Source organism: Eucyclogobius newberryi, unplaced genomic scaffold, assembly GCF_026437365.1.
Source record: "Eucyclogobius newberryi isolate DKJ021-1_F unplaced genomic scaffold, fEucNew1.0.hap1 SCAF_13, whole genome shotgun sequence".
NCBI lineage: Eukaryota > Metazoa > Chordata > Actinopteri > Gobiiformes > Gobiidae > Eucyclogobius > Eucyclogobius newberryi.
Window position 1 is genome coordinate 9,220,337 of NW_027315757.1, and position 27,899 is coordinate 9,248,235.

Genomic DNA, 27,899 nt, shown 5'->3' on the forward strand with positions numbered 1-27,899 from the left:
TAATATTTTTATAAAGCTTACAGGATATTATTTCAAGTACAATGTTGTTCTTCTGTGCACTTGAAATACGAAAATACATTCAATCTTAATCCACAGGCAGACAATTTCCCCTTGAAATAAGAAAAATGAAACCAGTCAGAGACAAGTCAAACACTTTAGTCCAACGAACTAAATCAATCTGTCAAATAATTACATTCAACATGAGAATGAGAGTTTTTTTTTACCTTTTTTAAAAACTAATTTAGGTCTACATTTTTACAGTGAGGTTTCCCAGATACTTTGATCTTGTAAACTTGTGCTCTTCCTCCACTTGTTGTCTCCTCTTTTTGGATGTGAGTCTTCTCTGTCAGTGTCTGTTTGTTTCTTACCTCCCCTGTATTCTTCTTGCAGCGGGCGCATTCATTATAAGGACATGTACAGTTTATTACGAGTTATCGACCCGCCTCTCGGCTTAGGCAAGAAATGCCCTCATAGGGTGGCCTGCAAGGTTTGGCTTCTATTCTAACAAAACTTTCCAAGCACACCTGCTAGCCACAGCATCCAGGAATGGAGTGAATGCCGCTTATTTTTTTTTTATCATTTATATTTTACAACGTTTTTTCCACCATTATATTATTATTGACTTGCATTCTGAACTGCTTAGAGAATGTGCGGGACAATGCAGACGCCTAAAGACGCATGCGGGGGAAAAAAATAAAAACAAAATTGAGAAATGAAATCTGAGGATGTTTTGCCATTTCGTAAAAATCAAACTTTTTTGTAATTTTTTTGTTATTTTTTGTTCTTTTTTGCTTGGTGTGGAGCCACGGCTATGATAGAGCAAGCTACGGTTGCCCACTGTAGAGTTGCATTGTTCTTGGTTTTTTGGGGGTTGGGGGAAAGAAACTGCATTGACACCCCTACCTCTTCCTCCCCTCTCACCTTGCCTGGATATGAGCTTGTACTGTACATGCCACCAAGCTACGCCCACTAACAAAACATGTGCACCTGCTAAATGTACACCAAGTATATTACTATTGTACTCAGAATAGTCTGGCCCGGTAACTATCTTTTTCTGTTATCTGTGTTAAGACTACACTGTACAACTGCAAATCTAAAATGACTTGAATATCTATCTTTTTGCTAGTTGTTTTAACTATTTTAGAGTTATTTACAAAAAAGTACAAAATGGGGACCTATACTATCCAACTTGCTACATGATAATTCCAAAACTCGATCTCGTCGTACTTGGACTGCTAGATCAAAGTTTTAGCATTTAATGGAAATCTCGAAAATGGCTGTAACAAAACAAACTGCTCATTGCAATGTTTCTTTCCATTAGCAGATCATTTTGAAACAAGTAAAGTAGTATAGGTCCAATGATTAAAGCAAGCTAGTCAAGTCAAATCTAAACTATTACTGAAAAACAAGTCATTTTAACTCATGCTGGCATTGAAAAAAAGAAATGCAGTGTAGTTTGCTGTCTCTCTCTCTCTCTCCTCTGTTCTCTTCCTTCCTTGGTGATCTGCTATTTGAACTCAATCCTAATCAACCGCTTTTCCCTTTCTTTCTCAATCTCTCACCCCTTTCGTTTTTCGGTTTGGGGTTTGGTGGCACTGGCCGGTGATGGCAGTGGCAGGATCAGTTGCAGGGATATGTATGACATGCTCAGGCACATGTGTCCTCCGCTAGGCCTGGGGAAGAGGTGTCCAGCACGGGTAGCCTACAAGGTCAGAACGGGACCCCCAACCGCACCCTCCCGAGTCATGGGTGCAGGGGGTCCGGACGGGTGGGGGGGGACCAGGGACTTGAGCGCTAAACGTGGTGTAACCTTTTTAATGTGGCAGTCTCTTCTTTTCTTTTTATTTCCTTTATTTTCTTTCTTTTCCTGTATTCTTTTGAAAGTAGGGACCGGCTGGTTGATGTTGTGGCCTTTGTGTCATGGTGTGGGACCGGTTGGGCAGCGAGTAGTTAGCAGGATGGGGTTAGCCGAGTATCCACAGGAGGGGACGGAAAGAGGGACCTTCTCAGCTAGTGTGCGCGTTACACACACTACTGAGTACACGTACAGCTAGGCCTACACATTCTACTCTACTTGTAGAGCTGAAAGATTTATTGAGATCAAAGCAAAATTTAGACTGCATTTTGTTACACTTATGATTCCTTCGTAGCAAACAACATATGGCATCTCTATGGAGCCTCTTTATGAATAAAACCTGGCAGTTTTGAAGTTGTTGTTTTTTACCTCCACCAGCATATTTTCTAATCCCTGTTTGACTCCTGTATTAACCTAGAAGAAGAACTGTTCTATCCCTTGCATACAAAGTTCTCAGTTCAGTAGCCATTATCAATACTTCTGATTCGGAAGCCATTATCAATCTGTGATGATCAGATTAGTGACGGTTTCTAAATGTGTAAGAAAACATTGTCCAGATGACTTAGTTTTAAACCTTTTCTACCATGGACTCACACAACTGATGGATTTACCTTGACAAATCGCATCTCAAATCATTTGCAACTAGGATTTATTCCCCCCTCAAATCTTTCAGCCCTACCCTCTAGCATACCCACACAGATACATTTTGAGGACATTGAAGCAGACAAAAAAAATTGGAAATGGCAGGTCAGGTAACTTCCACCAACCACGACAGAGTATGTGCTGCATGGCTTAGAAGGTCCACTAGACTTGCGTCCTCGATCCGGTCCCGTTCTGTGGATAGACAAAGCACACTCCCACACCCCCCCACTTGACTCCACTCGCTCAGGGACCCACTCTGTGTCATGGTAGAGAGAGCAGAAGGGCCTGTGTCAGTGCTGTGCTTTTCTTAGAGAGCCCTTGGTTGCCCATACGCCTTCCATAGCAGCTCCTAGCCCCCCAGCAGTCTTCTTTCAATCCGCAAGTCTTCTCTTCGTCCTTTGGTTCTCTCGTCAATGCAGTTCTATTCTGTTTCCAGCCCCCCCCCCCCCATCTCTACATCACCCTCCTCCTCACCTGCATGGCACCCCAGCACTCCCATGTCCTTCACCGCACAGTTCATTCCAGAACAGTCCCATTGCTGTAGCTACTGCGGCAGCCTATAAGAACACGTCGGGCGAGCATTATATTATGTAAGCGGTGGGCTATCTCCGGGGATTGACTCTCAAAGGGAGTCGCCTGGCTTTAGTTTCCAGAGGCTGTCGACACATTTAGTCCATATAAATATTAGCAGGCTACTGTTTTAGAACACAAAACAAGAGTGACTTTTAATCTTGCAAAAGCACAGACCTGTCACAGTTGCAGATTTGCGTGATAGTGCGGCTGATAATGTTTTAGATCACACTGACGCTGTAATCAGACAATAGTTACATAACCTTTTGCTAAATAAATGTGCACATATTGTAAATAACACATAGGCAAAATAAAAATGAAAGTAAAATTTGTCGATAATAGCCTAAATGTATAGATGCATGCTATAGGTCGAACCTCTAACTCTGCCCTTCGTACTTAAGTGATGACATCCTTAAAGATGTCATTGCCTTATTGGTCCTTTCCCTCAGTATCTACATGTTGGACAGTCCAGAGAACAATGGCCGTACTGGCTCCACCGAGTGATGTCTCAAGTGTATCTTCAGCCGGGATCGCTATAGCTCCACTCTGTCTAGATCTATTTTTCTTTTATTCAGCTTGCTTAACATATTTTATTTAATATTCAGTTTCCCTCCAAATCAAAGCGTGGTCGCTCTTCCTTTTGTCCACACTCACACACCATTACTATCTCACCTATAGCGTTTATTTCCCGTGGCTTTTTCTCTTCATTTCCTCTTTCTTTGTGTATTCACAGAAAGCTGCTCTCTCTCACCTATTAACACTGGATTAACAGTCTCTGCCCATTTTCACACTGTAGATACCAGACAGTTTTGTAGAGCATTATACTCTATTTATCTGTTTATCATTCCAGTGTAGATCCATAACATACTAATTTTCCCTTCTAGATGTATTGTAAGAGTACAAACATTGTGTGGCTGCTAGCTGCTTGTTCTGTACTAGCATATGATGTACTGCATGCTGCATGGGGCTGCGGAGCAAGAAGGAATGGGGTCGTGTTGTTTATGCTTGGATTACCGACACTTCTCTGGGAGCATGACGGAGTTTACTGCATGCCTGTGCTGTATACGAAAGAAATGTCACAATAGCAAGTGACTTTTTTTTACAATCCTACTTTAAAATGATCGTATCAATAAATAAAACATGCTTTACTGCTGTTTTATTTATTGATTTGTCCTATATATATTGCCAAATTTCAGGAATCTCCACACCTCAAAGGGGAGCTAAATGTCCCCTGATTGTCCCTTGCTAATGTTTATGCTAATGCAAACTTTTATCCCTTGTTAATGTTTATGCTAATGCTAATCGTTCATCCAAAGCACTACGGCTTGTTTCGGCCGGTGTCACAGATGTTACTGCCCCGGACCCTCGTAAAGTTTTCCCATCTCCCCTTTGTAACATGGAGATCCTGCCAACAACGCCAAACGCCAAATCTAGCGCCTCACTGTTCTCTCTCTCTCGCTCCACTTACTACACAGCGGTTGCTGCGTATGGATCTACCCGTTGCCGACGACAACTCGGTTCATTTCAACTCCACCCTGATGGCTCTCATCCGCACGGCCCTGGACATCAAGATCGCCAAGGGTACGGAAGGTTTGGAATCCCCCTTTGCTTTTTTCACCTCTTGCTTTTCACATGCTGTCTTCTGCTTATTTCCTTGTAGAGCAGCCAATACTGATATTATTGCGCTGCGAACCCACAACCCTCTTGGGCACTTCTTGGTCATTGCCGTGGTGTAGCTTAATGGTGGTACATCGTGTGTGTTTTGATATTGCCAATGTTGTTAAAAGGTCCTGCATTATGCAAAACTTTTTGAGCTTTTTTGAGCTTTTAATTGTGTTAAAAAGTGTTGTCATCAAACATAACTTTTTTATATATATTTATATATAATTTTTTTTTGGCATTTCAGACTTCCTCCTTCTCCTGGAAGTTTGATACACCTTCACTGGACTGTTTTTTCCGTCACTGCGAAGCATAACTATCTGCTAGCATCTGTTGCTAAGATTGTTGCTTCTTTTTATCTTATCAGCAGAGGGCGCCAGTCTTATCCAAAGATTGGCAGTACTGCACTTGCTCAAAGAGGGGTTTTCATTACGCATTTAGTAATGAAATGTAAAAGTTTATAAAAAGCCAGGAATACGTGGCATAATATCGGACCTTTAAGCTCTAACAACTTTATCATTATTCATTCTAATAAATAAAAATTGGCCACTTAAATATTGAATAAATGCTCAATGATGATTTTACAAATTACTAACTAATGTCTCTCTTCTGTCTCTTTCCATGTGTGTATCTCTCTCTTTTCACATGATTTGATTTCCATGCGTTATGGTGTCTGCATGCGTTGCGTCTGTGCGTGCGTCTGCATGGTCGTTGTTTGCAGGCGGCATAGACAAGCACCAGATGGATGCCGAGCTGAGGAAGGAGATGATCGCCATTTGGCCCAACCTTTCTCAGAAGACCCTGGATTTGTTGGTTACGCCCCATAAGGGTGAGTTACGGAGGGTTGGTAAATGTTGAAACCACAAGTTCCTCTCCACGCCACCAGAGGACGCTTTCACCAGCCAGAACTTTTCTTGGTTCTCTGCTGCACCCTCTGATGCAGGCAGTACATGACACAAAAGTAGCTCACATACTAGGGGTGGGTGATATTGACAGAAATATCTTGTTTTATTATCCGAGGAATGATGATCACAGTGTGTTTGTCCTAGTTTACTGGATAGGGCCAATAATGAATTAGAATTGAATCAAAATTGCGATGTAAATGGTCACAGCTGTTGTTCAGTTTAATTCAGTTTAATTTAAAGTGCATATGGCAGGTTTTTGTGTTTTCTATTTGTTACTTAGCTTTGATGGGATTGAACCTGTTGGAATATTTATCATAGTTTTTCATCAATCAAGTTGCAGTTTGTCAAGAAATATTCAAGTTAAAAATTGCAGTTTTTTAACTAAGAGTTCTAATACGGAATCCCTCTGTGATGTCATCAATAAGCGACGTTCCAACAAAAGTGCAGGGACCGTTTAAATGCAACCTACACTTTGAAACCACCACATCATGATTCATCAGATATTATTTCTCATCTCTCAAATCATACCTATTTTAAAATTCATATGGAGTTTAAGTCCTTGTTTAAAATATGGTTTTATTTATTGTTATTTAGTAAGTTGAGTTTTTTTTTTTTTTTTTTTAAAGCAGTGAATTAATATGATCATCAAAATAGCCACTCAAAAAAGACAAGCAAAGAAACTAAAAAGTGTAACTTTAAGATCAAAATGCTCAAAAGTAGTAGTAGGAAGTCTTAAAATGTATAATGTTCTACCCATTGTGTTATAAGAGAGGCTATTGTGTTATAAGAGAGGCTAGAGGGAATGTCGCTATGGTAACCTATAATAATCAACGTCCAGTTCTGGCAGCCATGTTGTGGTGGAAAATTCTACTAAAGAACACACTCAAACGAATGGAGAGCTGGACAATTTAATAATCATTTTGTTATAAATACTTTCATGATTTGAATTGTCTTTTTGCACTTGTTCTATCAAACTAATGTGAAAAAACAAACTTGTAATTGTAGTTAATACATTCTTCCTTAATAGTAATGGTCATGACATAAACAGAAGTTTGCTCACTGGTTGTACACATAAGTTACAGTGACACACAAACACAGTTAACGTTTGCATTAAATACAGGGTGAATATTCATTTTCATAATTCAGAGTTTTCTGCCTCACAAATATACCATTATATGTTCATTTAAACACTTTAATCTATGAGTTTTATGGCCTTGTTTTTACATCATTTTCTCTTTTACTCCGTCTCCACTCGCAAGATGGCCGCCACCATTGCCACAGCAACAATTATAACTCAATATTGTTCCACCCCTCCTACAGTGTGGTTGCTAGGTAACAGTTGTGCAATTACCTCCGCCGTCACATCTGTAAGACTATAAACGTCATTATGTTCAATACGTTTTAGTGAAATGTATAGTCTAACCTGCCACATGCACTTTCATTTCCTTTGTTAACATAAAAATAGCCCACACGGGACCATATGTCAGTTCAAACCCCTAGAGACATGTTTGACAAAGTATAGAAATTCTTGTATTGGTCTAGAAGTCATTCGTGAAGTCGTTCAGCCCTAGTTTAGTGAGAAACACAGAAGTCTCTAAAATACTGTATATGAGGGATTTGCCTGCGCATGTGACGCCACTCGTTAACCTAATCCTCAACAAAGAATGGCCTCTAATATAAAACTGCATATGAGTCTAGAACATTTCTGTCTTTCTTATCAGGCTGTATCTCCCACCTCTGAGCACGCAGCATCCACACAGAGAACATGCATGACACCAGCACAATGCAACTGACACACTGCCGTCCCAAACACGTGCCTGGGATCAGAGGGTGCCCCACTATAGACACACTCTCTATAGATGTCTTTTCACTACAGATAGAGCTATAGATGAATATAATAATGTAGAATAATATAGAATAGTTTCTCTAGACGTCTTTTTCCTCTACAGGACAGGTCGGTCTGGCACTACACGCATCAGGACACTGCAAAAATGATTACTGAGATTTGTGCAAATGACTTGAATTCAGAATATTAATGGGCACTACAGGCAAACCTCTTCTTTTTTATTTTTTTTTGTCAGTTTGCGCTTAAAATATATAAGGAAACCAATTAAGTTTTAGTATTTAATGTAATCAACCATGTTGTTTTGGGGATTTTCTTTTCCCATAGAGAGATAAAGATCAGCCCTTAAAACAGAAAAAACAAACTTTACAATCGTACAGAGGGTTTTGTTGATTAGTTTTAAACCTGATTTATTCAAATTTAATGCCAAAAAATGTGTTGAAATTTGAGGTCTAGTTCACTCTAATACTAAAAAAAGAGCCAAAATCCCTTCTGTAATCTATTTTTCTGTTGTAAGAAATTTAAACCTTCATTTCAGTTACAAAAATGTGCAACTTTGCCTATTTTTTATTTATTTAAACATTACATGATGAAACTTTTTTCTTACACTTATGTACGTAAACTTTATGAAAGGTTTCACATCTCTCTTTTCCTCTTCGCCTGCAGTGTCTCGCCTTCATTTGAGTTGACAAGATCAGATTTATTAATTTGACGGACATAGATTATTCAACTTGTATAAGTTCATTGATTCTCATTTCAAACTTACAGTATTTAAAATGACCAACGAACCTAAGCAGTCACAAATCTCATGCAAAGTTATATAATCTACGTCTTATCACCAATTAAATCTGATCAAGTCAAAATGCCTCAAATCTAGATGGATATTCTGAATTTTAACCCATGCTGCCTTTATTTTCATTTTTATTTTTTCGCAGTGCAGTGTAATAACTAATAATAACTAAGTAATAACTGTTTGGACAGATTCACTCATTGCCTAAAAATAAAAATTCAATTCAATCAAACACTTGAAAGAAACAGAGCACTTTAATTGCAACAAATGAATGTACACACGATTGCATTTTATATTTATGCCTTATATGCCTCTGTTTACCTTGCGATGAGTATGAATGATAGTTTTGCATGCTCTAGCCTACTTATTTTTTGGTTTTCACGCCAAAAAATAATTCAAAACAAAAAAGATATATTAAAAAAAAAACTGATCTGACTGTGAAAAGACCTTTGCCGTTGTCGATGTGCATGTGTTCCATTTCTGGCTCAGGGTCCATACCAAAGGGTCTAATCTTGCAGGGTAACTTGTCATTCTCTCAGCAGCCACAGACCTGACAGTGGGCAAAATATACGCCGCCATGATGATCATGGAGTACTACCGGCAGAGCAAGATCAAGCGCTCCCAGGCCCTCCGCGACGAGCAGGTAGGGGGCGCACTCCTGCATCCTGCCTGAAGCCTTAAGGCAGACTGACGTAAATGTGCCAAACTGAAGGACTGGTGCTTCACAAACATGGGCTGTGAGACACTCTGACCACAGAAGGCCAGCTGTAGTATCGGTATCTCTGCTGCAAAAGAGTTCCATTGCAAAAATATACACGTCCGTTTGGTTTTGTGGTGAGAAAGACTTCCCTCGTTGTTGTTTTGTTTTTTAATGTCTTCACACTAGGACGACAACATTGAATTTACTCATTGAGACTAGTCTAAAAAGAATCGCAGGACTATTCAACTTAGGAGGGCCAGAAGGTGGACGACACGCCACTGTTGTAACTCCTGTAACTCCTATAACTCCTGTAACTAGTGTAACTAGTGTAACTCCTGTAACTCCTGTAACTCCTATAACTCCTGTAACTCCTATAACTCCTGTAACTCCTGTAACTCCTATAACTCCTGTAACTCCTGTAACTCCTGTAACTCCTATAACTCCTGTAACTCCTGTAACTCCTGTAACTCCTATAACTCCTATAACTCCTGTAACTCCTGTAACTCCTGTAACTCCTATAACTCCTATAACTCCTGTAACTCCTGTAACTCCTGTAACTCCTGTAACTCCTATAACTCCTGTAACTCCTGTAACTCCTGTAACTCCTGTAACTCCTATAACTCCTGTAACTCCTGTAACTCCTATAACTCCTGTAACTCCTGTAACTCCTGTAACTCCTATAACTCCTGTAACTCCTGTAACTCCTGTAACTCCTGTAACTCCTATAACTCCTATAACTCCTGTAACTCCTGTAACTCCTGTAACTCCTGTAACTCCTGTAACTCCTGTAACTCCTATAACTCCTATAACTCCTATAACTCCTATAACTCCTATAACTCCTATAACTCCTATAACTCCTATAACTCCTATAACTCCTATAACTCCTATAACTCCTATAACTCCTGTAACTCCTGTAACTCCTGTAACAATACAATAACTACTGATAGGTTAGATTTCTGTGAGAAATAACAAACATCGCTTTGTAAAATTGCCCATCCAGGACTGAACAAGAATTAAACCAGGACTAGACTAGTACCAAGCAGGTCTGACCCAGGACTAACCCAGGATCTAAACTACCGCTAGTCTAAAGCAGAGTTAAACAGGTACTAAACCAAACCAGGTCTAAACTAGTGCAAGTCCAGACAGAAATCAGTAAACAAGATTCTTTGTTTCTTGTAATATTTTGATGATGGGTCGTGGGCCGGATTAAATCACTTGGAGGGCCCGATTTTGCCCCTGGGCCTAATGTTGAATAGTCCTGATCTAGATTATACACACTCCAAAACACTTGCAAAAAGACCTTTTATAACAAAGGCATTATTATTATTATCTAAATGTGGCACTTTTTGATTTGTAAATATTCTCTGTCTACAAGTCAGTCAAAATATTTAACTTTCATTTGGTTGAAAACTAAAATTTTCATGAGTCTGCTAATTGGAAATAAAGTTGAATGACGGATGTGTCCTTTTCCATGTGACAACTATAATGACTCACTTACACCAGCGTGATAAGAGCGGCACTCGCTCTGAACACAACCAGGAAATAAACAGAATCATTTCACTTTTATTGTATCCAGAAAAGCACAGACATCATTCCGTCTTCAAAAGCACAAAGCGCCTTTTTTGTCCACGTTTTTATAACAAAAGTTTATATTTCTGCTGAAGTACGTCGGTGGGCAGGTTTGTGGCTCCGCCCAAACCACAATGCAGTCCCGCTCCACTGGTGGTTCTGGCCCAATCCTGATCAAGCATAACAGCGAGAGCCAATCAAAATGGAGTTTGTCAATTCATCTTGCTGGCCAGGTTATATAATTACACCATTTTAAGTTCATTTTTTGTCCATTGGCTCTGACAGAAAAAAGGTTAACACTGGTGAGTTACACATCTTGAAATGTCATAGTTACAAAAGTCAGAACAGAAATGAAAGCAAAAACATAACATTTTGAACTCAACCAGTTGCGAAATATTGATAGGAAATCTCATCTCAAACTCTTCTTCCTCATCTCAGTTTGTCTCATCCCTCCCTTTGAAAAGCAAGAAAGAACACAAAAGAGTAAATACAAGCCTCGTCTGTTTGTTTTGCGGTTGTTTTTCTAACAACACTGTTCTCTTTTTGCAATTGAACTCTTCATAAATAAGAAAAACCGTGTCAGAGGATTCAGTCTGTGATTGTTCAAGTCATGATTTCAATTCATTTTTATGACTGCTCTTTATATATAGCACTGCTGCCATCTGCTGGACAAGGTTTGCTTGAATCGTATGCCTTTGCACTACTACGCAATAAATAGATTCCTTTTTTCATTCTTTCATTTGAAGGTTAAAATCTGCAGTGAACTTAAAAGAATGTTTAATCTGCTTGTGAAGATAATGCATGAATCACTTGAAACTAACGCCAGATTGTTTTGTACTTTTGTTTATCTATGAATAGTTTATTGCTATGTACAATTAGGAGTATTTAAACTAACAAATGTATCTGTTTTTAGTTTTTTTTATTTTACTTTAATTTATTCAGATTTCACTTTTACTTTTGGAAATGCTATCTGTATTTCACCTAAGCAATTTTTACTTTACTGAACTTTCTTCTCCATTACCTATTTTTATAATGCACTGAAAAGTAGAACATACTTTTTATTTGATCGACATTCTGCGTTAAAGTCATGAGCAAACCAAAATATACAGTACACCTCAAAAGTTAAGAAAATAATTCACACTAACAGTTCTAAAAAACCTGTGGAAATACTTTTACTTTTTTACCCAAAGTATATTTAAAATGGGTATTTCAATTATTATTATTATTATTATTTTTTGTGATACTTGAATAATTAATTTAATTTTACTTAAATAGCCAAATTGAGTACTTCTCCCACCACAGTGTAAATAAATACACAATAAATATAAATACTATGGTAGCTCATTCTACTACTACTACTACTATTACTTTTTACTAATAACACAAATAGTGAATATATATAGTGGGTTTTTTTTGTTTGTTTTTATTTTCCTGCATTTGTTGTTACCCTTATAACCGATACTGTGCCAATCCAGCCTCCTCCTCCTGTCGTCATGGCGCTTTCCTTTCCTTTGCCATGTGCCTGGGTTGTGCCCGCTCTTCCTGCATCCCCCTGTCAGTCTGCCTGATAAGCCGCCTGTGGCCGTGTTGTATGTGTATCTCACGCAGAACCGAACGCCATTACTATTTCAGCGCGTGGAGCCTCCGTCGCCGACCCAGGACGGAGGCGTGGGTCCCAACGGCCTTCCCCCGGCAGAGACCACCGACCCGGGCAACGCCTTGTGAGTCCGCCCCACTGTCATGTCTGTGATGGTTGTGTTTTCAGGCCCCACACGTTTTGACTTTTGACTATTCTGAAGATGGAATATTCTGTTATGAATTGTTATTTTGATGTTATTGTGGTCCAAAGTTGTCATTGCTCTGAAACCCATGGATATAATGGCCAAAGCGAGATTTATGGAGATCTACCGAGTTCATATAGGTGTGATTGACAGGGATCGATCACACGGTTCAGCCATATCAAAGCAAATATGACCACTTACGAGGAAAAAAATAAAGAATAAAATATCACAAGGCAGTGAAAAACCTTGATAAGTGTCAGAATGAACAAACCTGATTGCACGGTTCTGTCTGAGTTTGGCTCGAGGTGTGTCGGAGGGAAGTGACCAGACTGTGATCCCTCTGTGTAATATGCTCCACAAACTTAATGTCCTTGAAAACAATCTTGTGGATTGAAATTGTGTTTACTTTGGATGCTACCGACCGGTTTTACCTGCTCTTTTTTTTTTTACTCATCCTGAGTTCACTTTGGTCCTGCCCAGCCCTTTTTTAAATGTTTTTTTCTTATTTTTATTTTTTTTAATTTATTAATATTACCGGTAAATATTTTTCTATGCATAGGTCAGTTTGTTTTATGTATGTTTTTAATGTTGATTTTTTTTTTTACTATTTATGGGTATATGAAATTATGGATAGCAAATGTTATTTTTTGCTAAAAGAGGATACTTAGAATTGTATTACTGCTGTCAGAGTTTATATATATATATATATATATATATATATATATATATATATATATATATATATATATATATATATATATATATATATATATATAAATATACATTTAGCTGTAATTCCACTTTCAGCAGCAGTGGTTTCAAGGGTATTCAACTAAAACAGTGACCAGACGAGTACCTTTGAAACCATTTCTACATACAAACATCAATCATAATTCAGTTTAAACCAAATCTAAATCCCAAAATACTGAGATTTCACATGTAACTGTAACCGTGTGCGTCCGTGTCCCAGGCCTGAGGGAGGAGGGATCCCGGAGAGCCAGTCGTGGGTGACCGCTCGGGCCCAGGAGATGAGCGAGAAGGTGGGCAGCTGGAGCCCCGAGGGACACCCTGACGGCCTGGGGGGCGTGAACAACTCGCAGGTACAAAGAGCCACACGGACATTCACTACAGCCTCACGATGTTTATATGACCAGAAATGAATCAGTCCAAAGTTGTGTTAGACGGTACAAAACATGTCTGGAGTGATGTTTTGTTTCATTCACAAATGTTTAAGTCTTCCTCATCCAGTAAAAAAAGTTTAAAAAAAAAAACTCATTTATTCAAGATTAAATTCGTTTTTTATTTCATTTTTTATTCTGCTTAAGCAATTGAAATTATTTAGTATTATTTTCCATACGCATTTGACATGGTTATCTCTATAAATCATATATCTGTTTGTGTGATGTTGAATATAGAGATGCTAAATCTGAATGAATTATTATAATGTAAAAACAGGGCCAAAAAAAACAGTAATTAATTGTGTCGGTGTAATCCCTCATTCGTCCAGGCGTGTTCCATAGTAGAAAAAGCTTCAGTTGTAGTCATCTGGACTCAGTTTGAAAAAATAGACGTTTCGACTCTCATCCAAGAGTCATTGTCAATAAAAGAATTTAGATCGAGAACTCCGATATTAATACTGTTCTGTGGTAAGACCCGCCCATTGGGAGGAGCCTTCCTGAAGTAGAAAGAGTTGTTTGTTTCAACAGAAACTCCCCCCTTGTATCTACCGAGCCTATTCAGAATTTTAATGGCCTATTAGAATCCTCTTTGTCTTTGTGAGACCCTGGCTCAACCACCATGAGTACCTGATTAGCATCTAAATGTCCTGGTCCTGGTCCTCTACCTTTCCAGGGGTTCAGTATTCCATTATAAATAACAGGAAGATTAAACCTTAGCCCTCCATTTCTGTTTAAAGAAGGTCTTTCTTTTTTAACAAAAATAGCTTCCTTAACTCCTCTCTCAAACCATCTTTTCTCCCTGCTTAAAACCTTCACCTCACCGTCTTCAAACGAGTGATTAGAGGCTTCAAGATGGAGATGCACGGCGCTCTGAGGTCCTGAACTTGTATTTCTTCTGTGCTGATAGAGCCTCTTGTGTAGAGGCTGTTTAGTCTCACCTATGTACCGTTCTTTACAGCTTTCTTCACTGCATTGGATCGAATAAACTACATTGCTCTGTTTTTGAGTCGGCAACTTGTCCTTAGGATGAACCAGTTTTTGTCTTAAAGTGTTTCCTGGTTTAAAATAAACAGGGACTTCGTGTTGTCTAAAAATTCTCTGCAGTTTTTCCGACAGGCCAGACACATAAGGGATAGAAACACCCTTCCTTCTCTGTTTAGTTTCCCTTTTGTCCTGCTTCTTGGTTCTCTTCACTCTGTTGAGGGCCCAAGCGGGGTAACCACAGGCTGAGAGGGCATTTCGGACATGTTTTTCCTCTTTCTTCTTGCCCTCTGAGCTGGTGGGCACACCTTGAGCTCTGTGTTGTAAGGTTCTGATCACAACCAGCTTGTGCTGTAGTGGGTGGTTGGAACCAAAGAGCAGATACTGGTCCGTGTGTGTAGGTTTCCTATATACTTCTATTTGGAGTTTCCCGTCCTCTCCTCTGATCGTGGAACAATCAAGAAAGGCCAAGCGATTCTCCTTAGCGTCTGAACACCACTTACTTTCAATTCCGGGGACAATTTTACAGACAGATTCATGGCTGTGCCATGGGCTCGCCCGTCTCTCCCATAGTGGCCAACCTGTACATGGAGCACTTTGAGAAGAAGGCACTGGCCTCATTCTCAGGCATAGCCCCAAAACTGTGGCTCCGCTATGTCGATGATACTTTTGTAACAATTAAGAAACAAGAGCTGGAAACCTTCTCTGATCACATCAATGCTGTGGACCCACATATCAGGTTTACAAGAGAAGACGCTAAGGAGAATCGCGTGGCCTTTCTTGATTGTTCCACGATCAGAGGAGAGGACGGGAAACTCCAAATAGAAGTATATAGGAAACCTACACACACGGACCAGTATCTGCTCTTTGGCTCCAACCACCCACTACAGCACAAGCTGGGTGTGATCAGAACCTTACAACACAGAGCTCAAGGTGTGCCCACCAGCTCAGAGGGCAAGAAGAAAGAGGAAAAACATGTCCGAAATGCCCTCTCAGCCTGTGGTTACCCCGCTTGGGCTCTCAACAGAGTGAAGAGAACCAAGAAGCAGGACAAAAGGGAAACTGAACAGAGAAGGAAGGGTGTTTCTATCCCTTATGTGTCTGGCCTGTCAGAAAAACTGCAGAGAATTTTTAGACAACACGAAGTCCCTGTTTATTTTAAACCAGGAAACACTTTAAGACAAAAACTGGTTCACCCTAAGGACAAGTTGCCGACTCAAAAACAGAGCAATGTAGTTTATTCGATCCAATGCAGTGAAGAAAGCTGTAAAGAACGTTACATAGGTGAGACAAAACAGCCTCTACACAAGAGGCTTTATCAGCACAGAAGAAATACAAGTTCAGGACCTCAGAGCGCCGTGCATCTCCATCTCGAAGCCTCTAATCACTCGTTTGAAGACGGTGAGGTGAAGGTTTTAAGCAGGGAGAAAAGATGGTTTGAAAGAGGAGTCAAGGAAGCTATTTTTGTTTAAAAAGAAAGACCTTCTTTAAACAGAAATGGAGGGCTAAGGTTTAATCTTCCTGGTATCTATAATGGTATACTGAACCCCTGGAAAGGTAGAGGACCAGGACAAGGACATTTAGATGCTAATCAGGTACTCAGGGTGGTTGAGCCAGGGTCTCACAAAGACAAAGAGGATTCTAATAGCCCATTAAGATTCTGAATAGGCTAGCTCGGTAGATACAAGGGGGGAGTTTCTGTTGAAACAAACAACTCTTTCTACTTCAGGAAGGCTCCTCCCAATGGGCGGGTCTTACCACAGAACAGTATTAATATCGGAGTTCTCGATCTAAATTCTTTTATTGACAATGACTCTTGGATGAGAGTCGAAACGTCTTTTTTTTCAAACTGAGTCCAGATGACTACAACTGAAGCTTTTTCTACTAAGTAATTAATTATATACATTAATTAATCAATTGTACTACATTAATTAATCAATTGTACTACATACAATTGTTTTTTTGTGCATCTTTACCTGTTCTGTTCTTTACTTTACATTAAATGACGCTACGTACGAATGGAGCTCAACAATCCTGCCAAATTCAAAGCTTGCAGCGATTCCGGAAGTAACGTTTTTATAAATATTTGCCTCAGACTTTTAGAAAAAAATGTTAATATTAAGAGTTTAGAGGCACGACAGAGGCTAAGCAGCTCTGTGCGGGAACTAATGTCCATAACACGTTTTTTTCACAGATTCAAACACACGTGAAACATCAGCAAAATGTTTCAATAACTTATGACTTATGAATGCATTGACTTATCCAAAACACATTCCCAAACACTTCTTATAACAAAGATAGCAGCATTATTCAAGCAAAATGTCAAAAAAGCCTTAACAATGTCTTATTTAAATAATGAATACACTTTATATGTAAGTATTCTCTATGTAGAAGCCTTCAGCACATAACCACTGATAAATATTCTGTCTCTACTTCATGAAAATTACTATAAAATCACTATTTCGCGTTATCATGGTAGAACATGGGCATTAGATCGAGTACAAATACAAAGTAAACATATTCAAGTGAAATTTGTCGTTTAAAAAGTGGTTCATTTGACCACATTGACTGCAACAATGTGAATGAAAGAAAACACGACTCCAGCAACAGCAAAGTACACAGTGAAGTTATATTTACATGCCGTTATTGTACTTGATACTACTTGTGCTCATTCCTCATTGGATCCGCAGCTGTGTGTATCATGTAGTACTGACATGGTCCAATCCAACAACTGCCATGTCATACCGACCCATGCAGTATTCTGTGCCTCCAGCATCCCACTTGTCTTCTGTGTACCTTTGATCATTCTGTGAAGCCACTCTGCTTGAAGACCATGTCATGTTAGATTGAGAGATCAGATGGACGAGTTTGAAGGAGAAAAGGATCAATCCACAATGTGCAAAGAAGATCGGTTCATTGATTATGTCAAGTGCTGGCATCGAGTGCATTTAAAGATATAAACTATAAACCAAAAGCAAACACTGTCAGGCATAACATTACCATGTCACCTCCTTAGAGCAGATGTGTACATTCTTTCTCTCTAATACTGTTAGTACTTTACATATGATTTGTGTTACATACAATGAAGCCATATCTGATTCAAAATACTCCAAAAACAAAGTGTAACTATGTATGTTATTAGCTTCGAGCTTACAAAGAAACCTCATGTGCAGATGTGTGCAGCACCTGACACAGTTCTGCCCAGTATCAGTCTAGAATGGCGCCCATTGATATATAGTTTGACGCTCCGCTGAGCTTTAGCCAATCACAGCTGCTGACTGACGTATGATTACATTGTTAGCAAGTATTAATAAAAGGTTTTATTGGAAAATATACACTCTCTGGTCTGCACCAAACGCTGTAGCGACTTGAACCGATCAGCTGGGAGCTGAGATGGATTCTTGTCTCCATGGAGACGCTATTGTGTTGCATGCAGTGTTCCACAGAATGGCCTTTAAATTAAACCTCTTTTATTGAGTAATTAAGACAGATTTGTTTAATGCCAAATAAATATTGTTTAGGCAAAGAAATGACATTCCATGGAGATAAACTGGTGGACTCTTCTCCAGGAAACATACAAACATTACATAATGTGAATGTATGTATGAACCTGTAATAATGCCATGATCTTAGATTAGTATGAATCAAAGCAAATTGCACTAGTTCTCCTTATTTAGTGGTGAATAAATTATTTAATTTTCCTCCTTTAGTCCTTTTTTATCTGAAATAATGCTACCAGAATGCCCTGTACTTGAATAATAACCTGTGCAATAATGACATGGTCATAATGTTATGCCTGATTCATGATTTAGCTTATGGTTTAACTAAGTTTGGACATTTTCAGTTCAGTGTTGAGCTCAAAAGTACCCGTCCACCTCTTACTTAGGAAGTAAACTTTGTTTGCACAGAATGTGAACACTACAATGTCCTGCACGGACCAACTGACGAGCTTGAGAGTCAAGTCTCCTAAACCAGAGGTGGGCCGACACTTTTGAGCCGTGTTCAGGCAGGACCAGTTCTTGTAAAGCCCTCAGCTTGGCCGTCATGTTTAACAACCAAACTGTGAAGTACCTACACTGCTTCTGGGCCATTTGGTTGCACTCCTGTGTCAAACGCCAGCTCCAGCGCCTCCTGGTGTGGGCAGCCGGTCACTGCATCTCCTGCTCTGTTTCAGACGGTAGAGATGAGAGAGATGGGGCACGAGGCTAACTCGGACACTGAACACTTTCCACCAATGGAAGGTCATGGCAGGGCCGCTTCCATGCCGCGGCTCCCTGGCGACAACCAAGTGAGCAGCATTCTCACCTGTCATGTTTCCCCCAGCAGCGCCCCCTGCCATCACATCTGTGCCATTGCATTAAACTCACTGACTTCTTGCTTTCTTATTGTTTTGCATATTAAATGAGGTTATGAAATTGAGTACAATCACAATTTGAATAGCGGCAAAAAGCAAAAGTATGAACAAATAAAACCTGTTAGTTCACATTTGGTTGTAACTTATATACGTTGAAATCCAGCAAATTTCTCTAAATATTTAATGCTCATGGGCTATAAATAATTGTAAATATAAAGCCACTCTTACAATGTTTGTCAGACAATATGGAAAAATTAATTACAACCACATTTTTCAAGAATGACATTTCACGTTTTCTGTCAAATTGCTAGTTCAATATGTTAATGTCTGGATTTGAATGCAACCAAAGCATTGTCAGTCAGAATTGCTTTTATTGATATTATTATAGTTTGGATTTCTCTCCCTATTTGATTTCTTCATTGTTCTTTATGTTTTGTTTGTTTGCTTCAACTTTTTTCACCCGCACGCTTTTCCATCTCTCACTGTTCCATTCCGTGGTGAGCACTCTGGTTGTCACACACAACAAATACCTATATATATTTATTTGTTTGTACTTACTGTATTCAGGAGGCTCTTTCAAAGCAAGAGCTCACAGCAAAAAGGGATTTTACTTTCAAATTCAACTGAAAGTGATGATTTGAGTCTTCTTAATTTACTTGTTAAGGATTGTTTCAAGGCATTTATGATCATTTAAATAATATTAAAACATTTTGTTTCCTAGGCACCTTTCTTGACCCTCCACAATGAATCATACAACAATATATGGTCTATTGTGTAAAAAAAAAAACATGAATACATTTTTTGGGACTCATTGTTATCATTAAAATAACTAATTAAGTTACTAATTGATCATCCTTATAGTTAAACTAAGAATAGAACAGTCCAAAATAACAGTCCAAAAATCAAATACATACATGCCCTGTATTAAACAAAAATATATTCTTTATTAACATGTTAAAAATAAGGCATCATAAGTACATTAAAGATAACCGTCTGACTAGTCTGAAAATAATAATATAATATAATAATCAATTATTAAGTCTCAATTTGTATTAATATTTGGGGGGGAAATATGTGGAAATGAATCAGAAATACCTTGAAACAAATAATGCAACAAGTAAATTTTATGACGCTTAAACTTCAGGGTTTATTCTTTTGAACCAGGCCTGCCAGTGCCTCCCGCTCCTCGTGTGTGTGTGTGTGTGTGTGTGTGTGTGTGTGTGTGTGTGTGTGTGTGTGTGTGTGTGTGTGTGTGTGTGTGTGTGTGTGTGTGTGTGTGTGTGTGTGTGTGTGTGTGTGTGTGTGTGTGTGTGTGTGTGTGTGTGTGTGTGTGTGCGTGCGTGCGTGCGTGCGTGCGTGCGTGCGTGCTTTTTGGTAAGTGTCTCTCCATGACTGCTTCACTGGATTTGCTTACAGCGCTCTCCTCTAATACTGGCACCCGTGACCAGGGGCGGCGCCAGGGGGTGTAAATTAGGGTTATACGATTATTATGGCCTTTTATATATTTTATAAATGAGACCATATTTTTCCTGCCTCCTGCCTGTCCAAAAAAAAAGTCTTTAGCTTTGATTACAGCACACATTCACTGTAGCATTGTTTCAATAAGCTTCTGCACTACTAAAATATGTACTTCCTTTCAGTCTTACATTATTTTTCACCAATTGATCTTGTATTGATGATGAGAGAGTGACCACTGCACAAAGCCTTCTCGAGCTCCTCCCAAACACTCTGTTTCACCGGGGGTCAGACCTGTAGCACATTAGTTTCTGCTTCTCCCTAGATGTTTTGACCCTTCTCAAACACACTGACATATTTTCCATGACCACGGGATATGTCTTTCCACATGGTTGTTTCATAAATGAGAAGCCACTCACTGCATCAGTCGGGTTTAAATACCGTGTTGCAGCTGAAAGATCATCACCTGCAGCAGTTCTCCAGCAGGAGGAGAAGACCTGCTGTATTTGCTTAATTGAATCCAAGTGGTGATTCTGTGGCAGTGTATAAATCAGTCTGTCTGTATTTACAAAGCACTTTCCACAACCAAACAGCCCACCCACAGACACAGACACATACAAACACACATACGCACGCACAGACAAACACAAATGCATGAGGCAGTGTACAGATGAAGCAGTTGAGGAAGCACCATCAGAGTGTCGCCCACAGCCACAAGACGCAGGGCCCAGAAGAGAGATAAGGCAGAAATAGTGATGGAATAAATAGATAAATAAATACAAATAAAATGACACATGATTATCAAAAGCTATATGCTAAAAATGTGGGTCTTGAGCATGCTCTTAAAAACCTAAACATTTTTTTCGGCCTTGAGCTTCTCCGGCTGACCGTTCCATAAACAAAGGCTGTAATACTGGAACGTTTCCTTGGCGTGAGTGTGTGTCCTGACTTTGGGACTCACTAGGAGCCTGCTGCCGGAGGAGCGCAGGGGCCACCAGGCGGGGTCATACGGTAAAAGCAGCTCTGAAAGATAAGTAACCAGTGAAAGAACTTAAAAATGCTCACCTAAAACACATACGAAGCCAATGCAAAGATTTGAAAACGGTCTAATGGACGATGAAAATAAATCAATCAAACTAGGGGTTAAAAAAGTCTCCTGAACTACACCTCGTATGAACACAAGTGTCCAGGGATGAGGGGAGAGCCCTGTGGTGTACCTGTGTATTTGACGCACACTGTCCCATGTGTCTCTGTCTTCCTCTTCTGTCCTGTCCTCTTCTGTCCTGTTCTGTTCTGTTCTGTCCTGTCCTGTTCTGTTCTGTCCTCTTCTGTTCTGTCCTGTCCTGTCCTGTTCTGTTCTGTCCTCTTCTGTTCTGTCCTCTTCTGTTCTGTCCTGTCCTGTCCTGTTCTGTTCTGTCCTCTTCTGTTCTGTCCTCTTCTGTTCTGTCCTGTCCTGTTCTGTCCTGTCCTGTCCTGTTCTGTTCTGTTCTGTCCTCTTCTGTTCTGTCCTGTTCTGTCCTGTCCTGTCCTGTTCTGTTCTGTCCTGTTCTGTTCTGTTCTGTCCTCTTCTGTTCTGTCCTGTTCTGTCCTCTTCTGTTCTGTCCTGTCCTGTTCTGTCCTGTCCTGTTCTGTTCTGTCCTGTTCTGTTCTGTTCTGTCCTGTTCTATCCTGTCCTGTCCTGTTCTGTTCTGTCCTGTTCTGTTCTGTTCTGTCCTGTTCTGTTCTGTTCTGTCCTCTTCTGTTCTGTCCTGTCCTGTTCTGTTCTGTCCTGTCCTGTCCTGTTCTGTCCTGTCCTCATCTGTCCTGTTCTGTCCTGTTCTATCCTGTTCTGTTCTGTTCTGTTCTATCCTGTCCTGTTCTGTTCTGTTCTGTTCTGTCCTGTTCTGTTCTGTCCTGTCCTGTTCTGTTCTGTCCTGTTCTGTCCTGTTCTGTTCTGTCCTGTCCTGTTCTGTTCTGTCCTGTTCTGTCCTGTTCTGTTCTGTCCTGTTCTGTCCTGTTCTGTCCTGTTCTGTTCTGTTCTATCCTGTCCTGTTCTATCCTGTTCTGTTCTGTCCTGTTCTGTTCTGTTCTGTCCTGTTCTGTCCTGTTCTGTTCTGTTCTGTCCTGTTCTGTCCTGTCCTCTTCTGTCCTGTCCTCATCTGTCCTGTTCTGTCCTGTTCTGTTCTGTTCTGTCCTGTTCTGTCCTGTTCTGTCCTGTTCTGTTCTGTCCTGTTCTGTCCTGTCCTGTTCTGTCCTGTTCTGTCCTGTTCTGTTCTGTTCTGTTCTGTTCTGTCCTGTCTTCTGTCCTGTCCTCATCTGTCCTGTTCTGTCCTGTTCTGTCCTGTTCTGTCCTGTTCTGTTCTGTTCTGTCCTGTCCTGTTCTGTCCTGTTCTGTTCTGTCCTGTTCTGTCCTGTCCTCATCTGTCCTGTTCTGTTCTGTCCTGTTCTGTCCTGTCCTGTCCTGTCCTGTTCTGTTCTGTCCTGTTCTGTTCTGTCCTGTCCTCTTCTGTCCTGTTCTGTCCTGTCCTGTTCTGTCCTGTCCTGTTCTGTCCTGTTCTGTCCTGTCCTGTTCTGTCCTGTTCTGTCCTGTTCTGTTCTGTCCTGTCCTGTTCTGTTCTGTCCTGTCCTGTTCTGTTCTGGTGCTGTGCTCACATGGGTCACTGTGGGCTGTGTCTTGTGGCTTCTGTGTGTCCTCTCTGTGCGTTAAACAGCAGCGGAGGAGAGGAAAGCAACGTACCACTACCCTCAGTGTATGTACCAGTGTGCCTCCTCCTCCCCTGTCTCGTCTTCGTCCCCTCTCTCAACCTTTTTTTTTTCAGTTATTTTTTTCTGTCTTCATAATAACCTAATATTTGCATTTACACGTTCATTGTTCTAACATTTTACCGGGCAAGAGCTTTTACGAGTGATTATGAAAGAGTTTATGTGTTTGTGGATGTAGATAAAGCTGGTTTTGTGCAGTTTATAAGGAAGCTGGCAGAGGTTGGTAGTACTGTAGTTATACGGTTGGAAAAGTAGTATTAATACTGAAGAAATATAGTAATAATCACACACAAAATTTAAACATTTGACCTTTCCTGAATCGTTTTGAATGGCTTTCGTCTAAATCCAAACTAGTTTAAAGAAAGTTCTGTTATTTTGTGTTGAAAATTACATTCTAGTTTCAAAATCGATATCACGTAACAAGCTTTTTCCTCGATATCAAAAGTACGTTTGAAATGTTTGTATCATGGCAACACAGTTCAGTTTTTGTTTAAAATGATTTAGTCATAGCAATACTTATTATTATTATTTGTTTATTTGTCACTTATTTCTCCACATGGGAAATTACTTGGACACAACAGCTTATGAATTACAGTTACAGTTCTTAATAACAAACAGCAAATCAAATAGTAATAAAATAAAATATAATATAAAAAATTAAGGTAAGAAGGAGACAAAATGCATGTTAAGTTTAGTTAAAATATATCCAATCGGCTTTTGAGGACTTTTGCTGATTTAAAAGTCATAATAATTTGTTTTGAATGATTATTATTAGTGCTAAGCATGAATCACTCTGAAACACATGGAAAAGAGTTTAATTTGTATATACCGGTATCTATCTATCCATCTATCTATCTATATATATATATATATATATATATATATATATATATATATATATTTGTTTTTCTTTTACTTTCTTAAACATTATTTGACGTAAGCCTCTTGAAGTATATTTTGGACTCCCCCTCTGCACGCTGGACGCCGCCCGCTCCTCCCTCACCCTCCCCCCCCTCATACATGTGGCCCCGTGCTCCGCTCCTGACTCCGTACATGTCCTTCCATCTCAGTCTCCATCAGTTTCCATGACTACATGCATGAGGCCTCAGCACTGAGCGTGGTGAGCCTACTCTTCATGTCAGAGGTTAAACGCGACGTGAGAGAACAGAGTCGTTTTATACAGAATTGTGATGAAGGAATGTTGCCGTGTGTTCGTTCACTGTGCGGCAAACGTGTGTCAAAATGTGCTGCTTCAAAAACTGTTTGTGTAAAACTCCAGTTCCCAATCGTTCAAATGCAAAAGTCAAAGAAATCTGTGATATTGTGTTAAAAAAAAAATAATTAAATACTGTGAATAATAATCATTGCATTTGGCAATAATAAATCAGTTCTTTCAGTCATTGATGAAAATAACCTCTATGAAGATGTGGCACATTCTGAATGAAAACATATAGGATGGTGACATGGTGCTGCCCCCTACAGGCCAGACAATGCAACAACCCTGTATATGACATGCAAAAGAAACCCTGGAACTGCTGTATGAACCTTTTAGTCATAATGAGCGATTTATTTCTAATCTTCTTTTCAGATGTAGCAAGACAAGCATGGTTCATTTCATTTTTTTTATAATATTTTGGGTCTCAGCAACAAGCTTACTACGATTTTTAAATACCATCTGCAGAAAACAGAGTATGGCTGTGTCTCTTATTCTGTATAAAAGCTGCTAACCCTGCGTGCATGCTCTGAAATGCATGTGGGTCTTGTATTAAGCGGTTCATGTTACAAACTCCAAATTCCAAATGTGAAACTTGTTTAAATTTTGCTCTGACAAGTAGCCTATAATATAGAGGTTATGCACTGACATTTATTTAATAAAAAAAATGCCCTCTGAGTGGCCGAATTATGGCAGAAAAACTGAAAATGTAAACTGAAAGTAGTTTCTCTGTTGTTGCTGTCGGTGCAGAGCTTAGCTAGCTTGTTTGCTAACAGCAGGGGGAGATAAAGGACACTTAAGCTCGCATCACAACACAATCAGTTTCCTCAACACACAGACAAATGTGATCAGATCAACTAAAATCCTGTTGTTCATCTGGTTTTCTACAACTGATCACTCTTGCTTTTCTTTCTTTAGATGTCAAGTACAAACTAAATAATTAGCGCAGTTGCAGAATTTCATATTTGTTAATAGATCGTTGAAGCTCTATCATATTTGTGTGTGTTTTTTTAAAGCCTACAAAAGGAAACAACATACAATTTTGCCACTGCGATGTCATCTGCATAACCTCTAAATCAGTCAAAGTTTCAGGAAAAAATATATGATACGCATTTTTTTTTCATAAATTATCCCACTATATGAAGAACGTATCGCACATACAGAACACCACGCAGTATGTGCAGTAACTATTTATTTTACTGTCTCTGGTTTGTGTTTTGCTGGTTTATCCGTTTCAGACCATAAACGACAACAGCTCCATGAAGCGGTCCGCCTCGTCGTCCCTGGGACAGGGCAGCCGCTCGGGCCGGGGTCACCGGGACCGAGGCGGACAGGAGGACTACATGGACCGAGTGCCGGAGGAGGGCAGGGCTCGGCACGGACACAGGAGGAAGGAGCGGCGTCACGGGGCGTCCGAGCGGTCTCTGCACCGCTACGCCGATCACGAGACAGGTGGGACGGGTTAAGTTTAGGTTTAGTCACAGAGGTGGGTGAGTCCTTCCAATTACACTCACATTCACTTCATAAATCAGTCACTCGGCTTACTTGCCACTTACTCGAGGTGTACTTTCTTCAAATACTTTTTTAATCTTACTTAAGTCATTTCTTGCGTTGTATTTCCACTTGAGTGATATTATTTTGAAGTAACGTAACTGTTAATTGACTGCACATTTTAGCCACTCTACCCGTCTCGGCTAAAAGACCATACAAACATGCTTTTACATTCTTATTTCAAGAGTCGACACATTTCAAATCTGGGTTCCACTTCGTAATAACTATACCTTAATTAGCCTTAGCAAAGCATGAACAATGACATTCCTAATTAACAAATGATTTAGCAAGAATGATTCAGGCTTAGTATTGACTTTATTAATACCAACATAAGAAGTTACTAGTGACTTATTAATTATGAATGAAGTCTTTGTTTGTGTGTTTGCTTTATTCATTCTAATTAATTAAGGTGTGGTTATTATAAAGTGGAACTCTCTAAAACAATCTTCCACCTCTGGTTCTCCCTCAGGCGTGGAGCTCTCTCAGTCGGCAGAGATCCTCTCAAAGGAGCGCGACCGAGACCGCGGGCGCTCCAAAGACCGTAAGCACCACCACCATCACCACCACCACGGCTCTGTGGACAAGGAGCGCTACGTCCCCGAGCGAGAGAGGCCCGACCGCGGGGAGTACCCGCACAGGCAATCCCACGAGCGGGACGAGCGCGGCCGGGACAGGGAGCGCCGGTGGTCCCGCTCTCCCAGCGAAGGCCGCGAGTGCCTGACCCACAGACAGGTGGGCACATGTACCTCAGAGCTTTGGGTCAGAGTTCATCACGTCTGTTACGAAGCCTTAAATATTCTGTGGTTTCCCTGTATTTTCCCAGTTTGAAAAGGCAGCAGAAGTCACCCCTCTTCTTCTTTTCTCCTGTGTTGTGTTGCCTTGTGCTTCTGTCTACACTCTTTGGGGCTCATCTTTATTTATATCATTGCTCATTCTTCCTCCTTCAAACGGGGCTTGACCTGCGCCTCTGCTCTGTCCTGTCTGCTCTGTGTTCTTACTTGTGTGGTGCGTTCTTTTTATTTGCTGTATTTCATTTGGGTGTAGGGCAGTAGTTCGGTGAGCGGCAGCCCGGTCCCATCTACGTCGGGGACCAGCACACCACGGAGAGGCCGGAGACAGCTGCCCCAGACCCCCGCCACGCCGCGGCCCCACGTCACATTCTCTCCTGTGGTCCGGAAGGGGGCTCCTTCACCCGCACCCGGGCCTGGGACTCAGGGCCGGAACACGGCTCCACGCCGCTTCTCCCCTGAGCCGGTCCCTGGACCCCGTCCACACCACCCCCCTCCTCGCTGGGGGGAGGGCAGTGGCTCTGTGGAGGGAGACTTCTACAGTCAGGACTATGAAGCTCAACATGAACCTCCAGCGTACGAGCAGGACAGTAACCCTCACCCTCTGAGCACCCACCCACTGCCACCTCCCCCCATGCAGCCTCACAACCCCATGCCCCCCAGGGGCCCCTCCCCACGTACAGTGCACCCGGGGGGCCCTCCCACCACCGCGCTGACCGGGCCAGTGCCCACCCAAGTGCAGCCGGCCCCTCAGCGTCGACTGCCCAACGGCTACCGCTCCTCGTCCCCCTCCACGCACCTCCATGGACCCATGCACACGGGCCCCCACAAGGTACCCCCTCCGGCCGGGCACCCGCGGGGCCCCCGCAAGGGCCTGCATGAACCCTACAATGAAGTAGTGGACGATGACTGGTGCTAGCCTCTGGGGAGCGAGGAGTGAGTGGAGAACAGTGACTGCCAAGGGAACCACACAAATCTTTTATGTTGAGATGTTCTCTCACAGGCCGTGTGTCTGTGCTGTCTGTGCTGCGGGACACAGGCAGGACGGCCGTGTGTCTGTGCTGCGGGACACAGGCAGGACGGCCGTGTGTCTGTGCTGTGGGACACAGGCAGGACGGCCGTGTGTCTGCTGTCTGTGCTGCGGGACACAGGCAGGACGGCCGTGTGTCTGTGCTGTGGGACACAGGCAGGACGGCCGTGTGTCTGTGCTGCGGGACACAGGCAGGACGGCCGTGTGTCTGCTGTCTGTGCTGCGGGACACAGGCAGGACGGCCGTGTGTCTGTGCTGTCTGTGCTGCGGGACACAGGCAGGACGGCCGTGTG

General features: G+C 41.1%; 1 protein-coding gene across 12 annotated transcripts in view; it reads left to right on the forward strand.

Moving 5' to 3' along the window:
- Positions 1–27,495, forward strand: part of cacna1aa (calcium channel, voltage-dependent, P/Q type, alpha 1A subunit, a) — a 130,762-nt gene extending 103,267 nt beyond the window's left edge. For 2 of the 12 annotated variants that reach the window (XM_072442477.1, XM_072442488.1), the window contains 11 exons: positions 391–487; positions 4,543–4,657; positions 5,448–5,555; positions 8,804–8,907; positions 12,142–12,254; positions 13,285–13,414; positions 18,648–18,761; positions 22,973–23,011; positions 25,476–25,689; positions 26,258–26,520; positions 26,833–27,495. In XM_072442477.1, the coding sequence (XP_072298578.1) occupies positions 391–487; positions 4,543–4,657; positions 5,448–5,555; positions 8,804–8,907; positions 12,142–12,254; positions 13,285–13,414; positions 18,648–18,761; positions 22,973–23,011; positions 25,476–25,689; positions 26,258–26,520; positions 26,833–27,495 (1,960 nt within the window). Of the gene's footprint in view, positions 1–390; positions 488–1,612; positions 1,710–4,542; positions 4,658–5,447; positions 5,556–8,803; positions 8,908–12,141; positions 12,255–13,284; positions 13,415–18,647; positions 18,762–22,972; positions 23,012–25,460; positions 25,690–26,257; positions 26,521–26,832 lie in introns of all 12 variants that reach the window. The other 10 variants (XM_072442486.1, XM_072442479.1, XM_072442480.1 and 7 more) reach the window with 10 other exon arrangements.
- Positions 27,496–27,899: the final 404 nt, after the last annotated feature.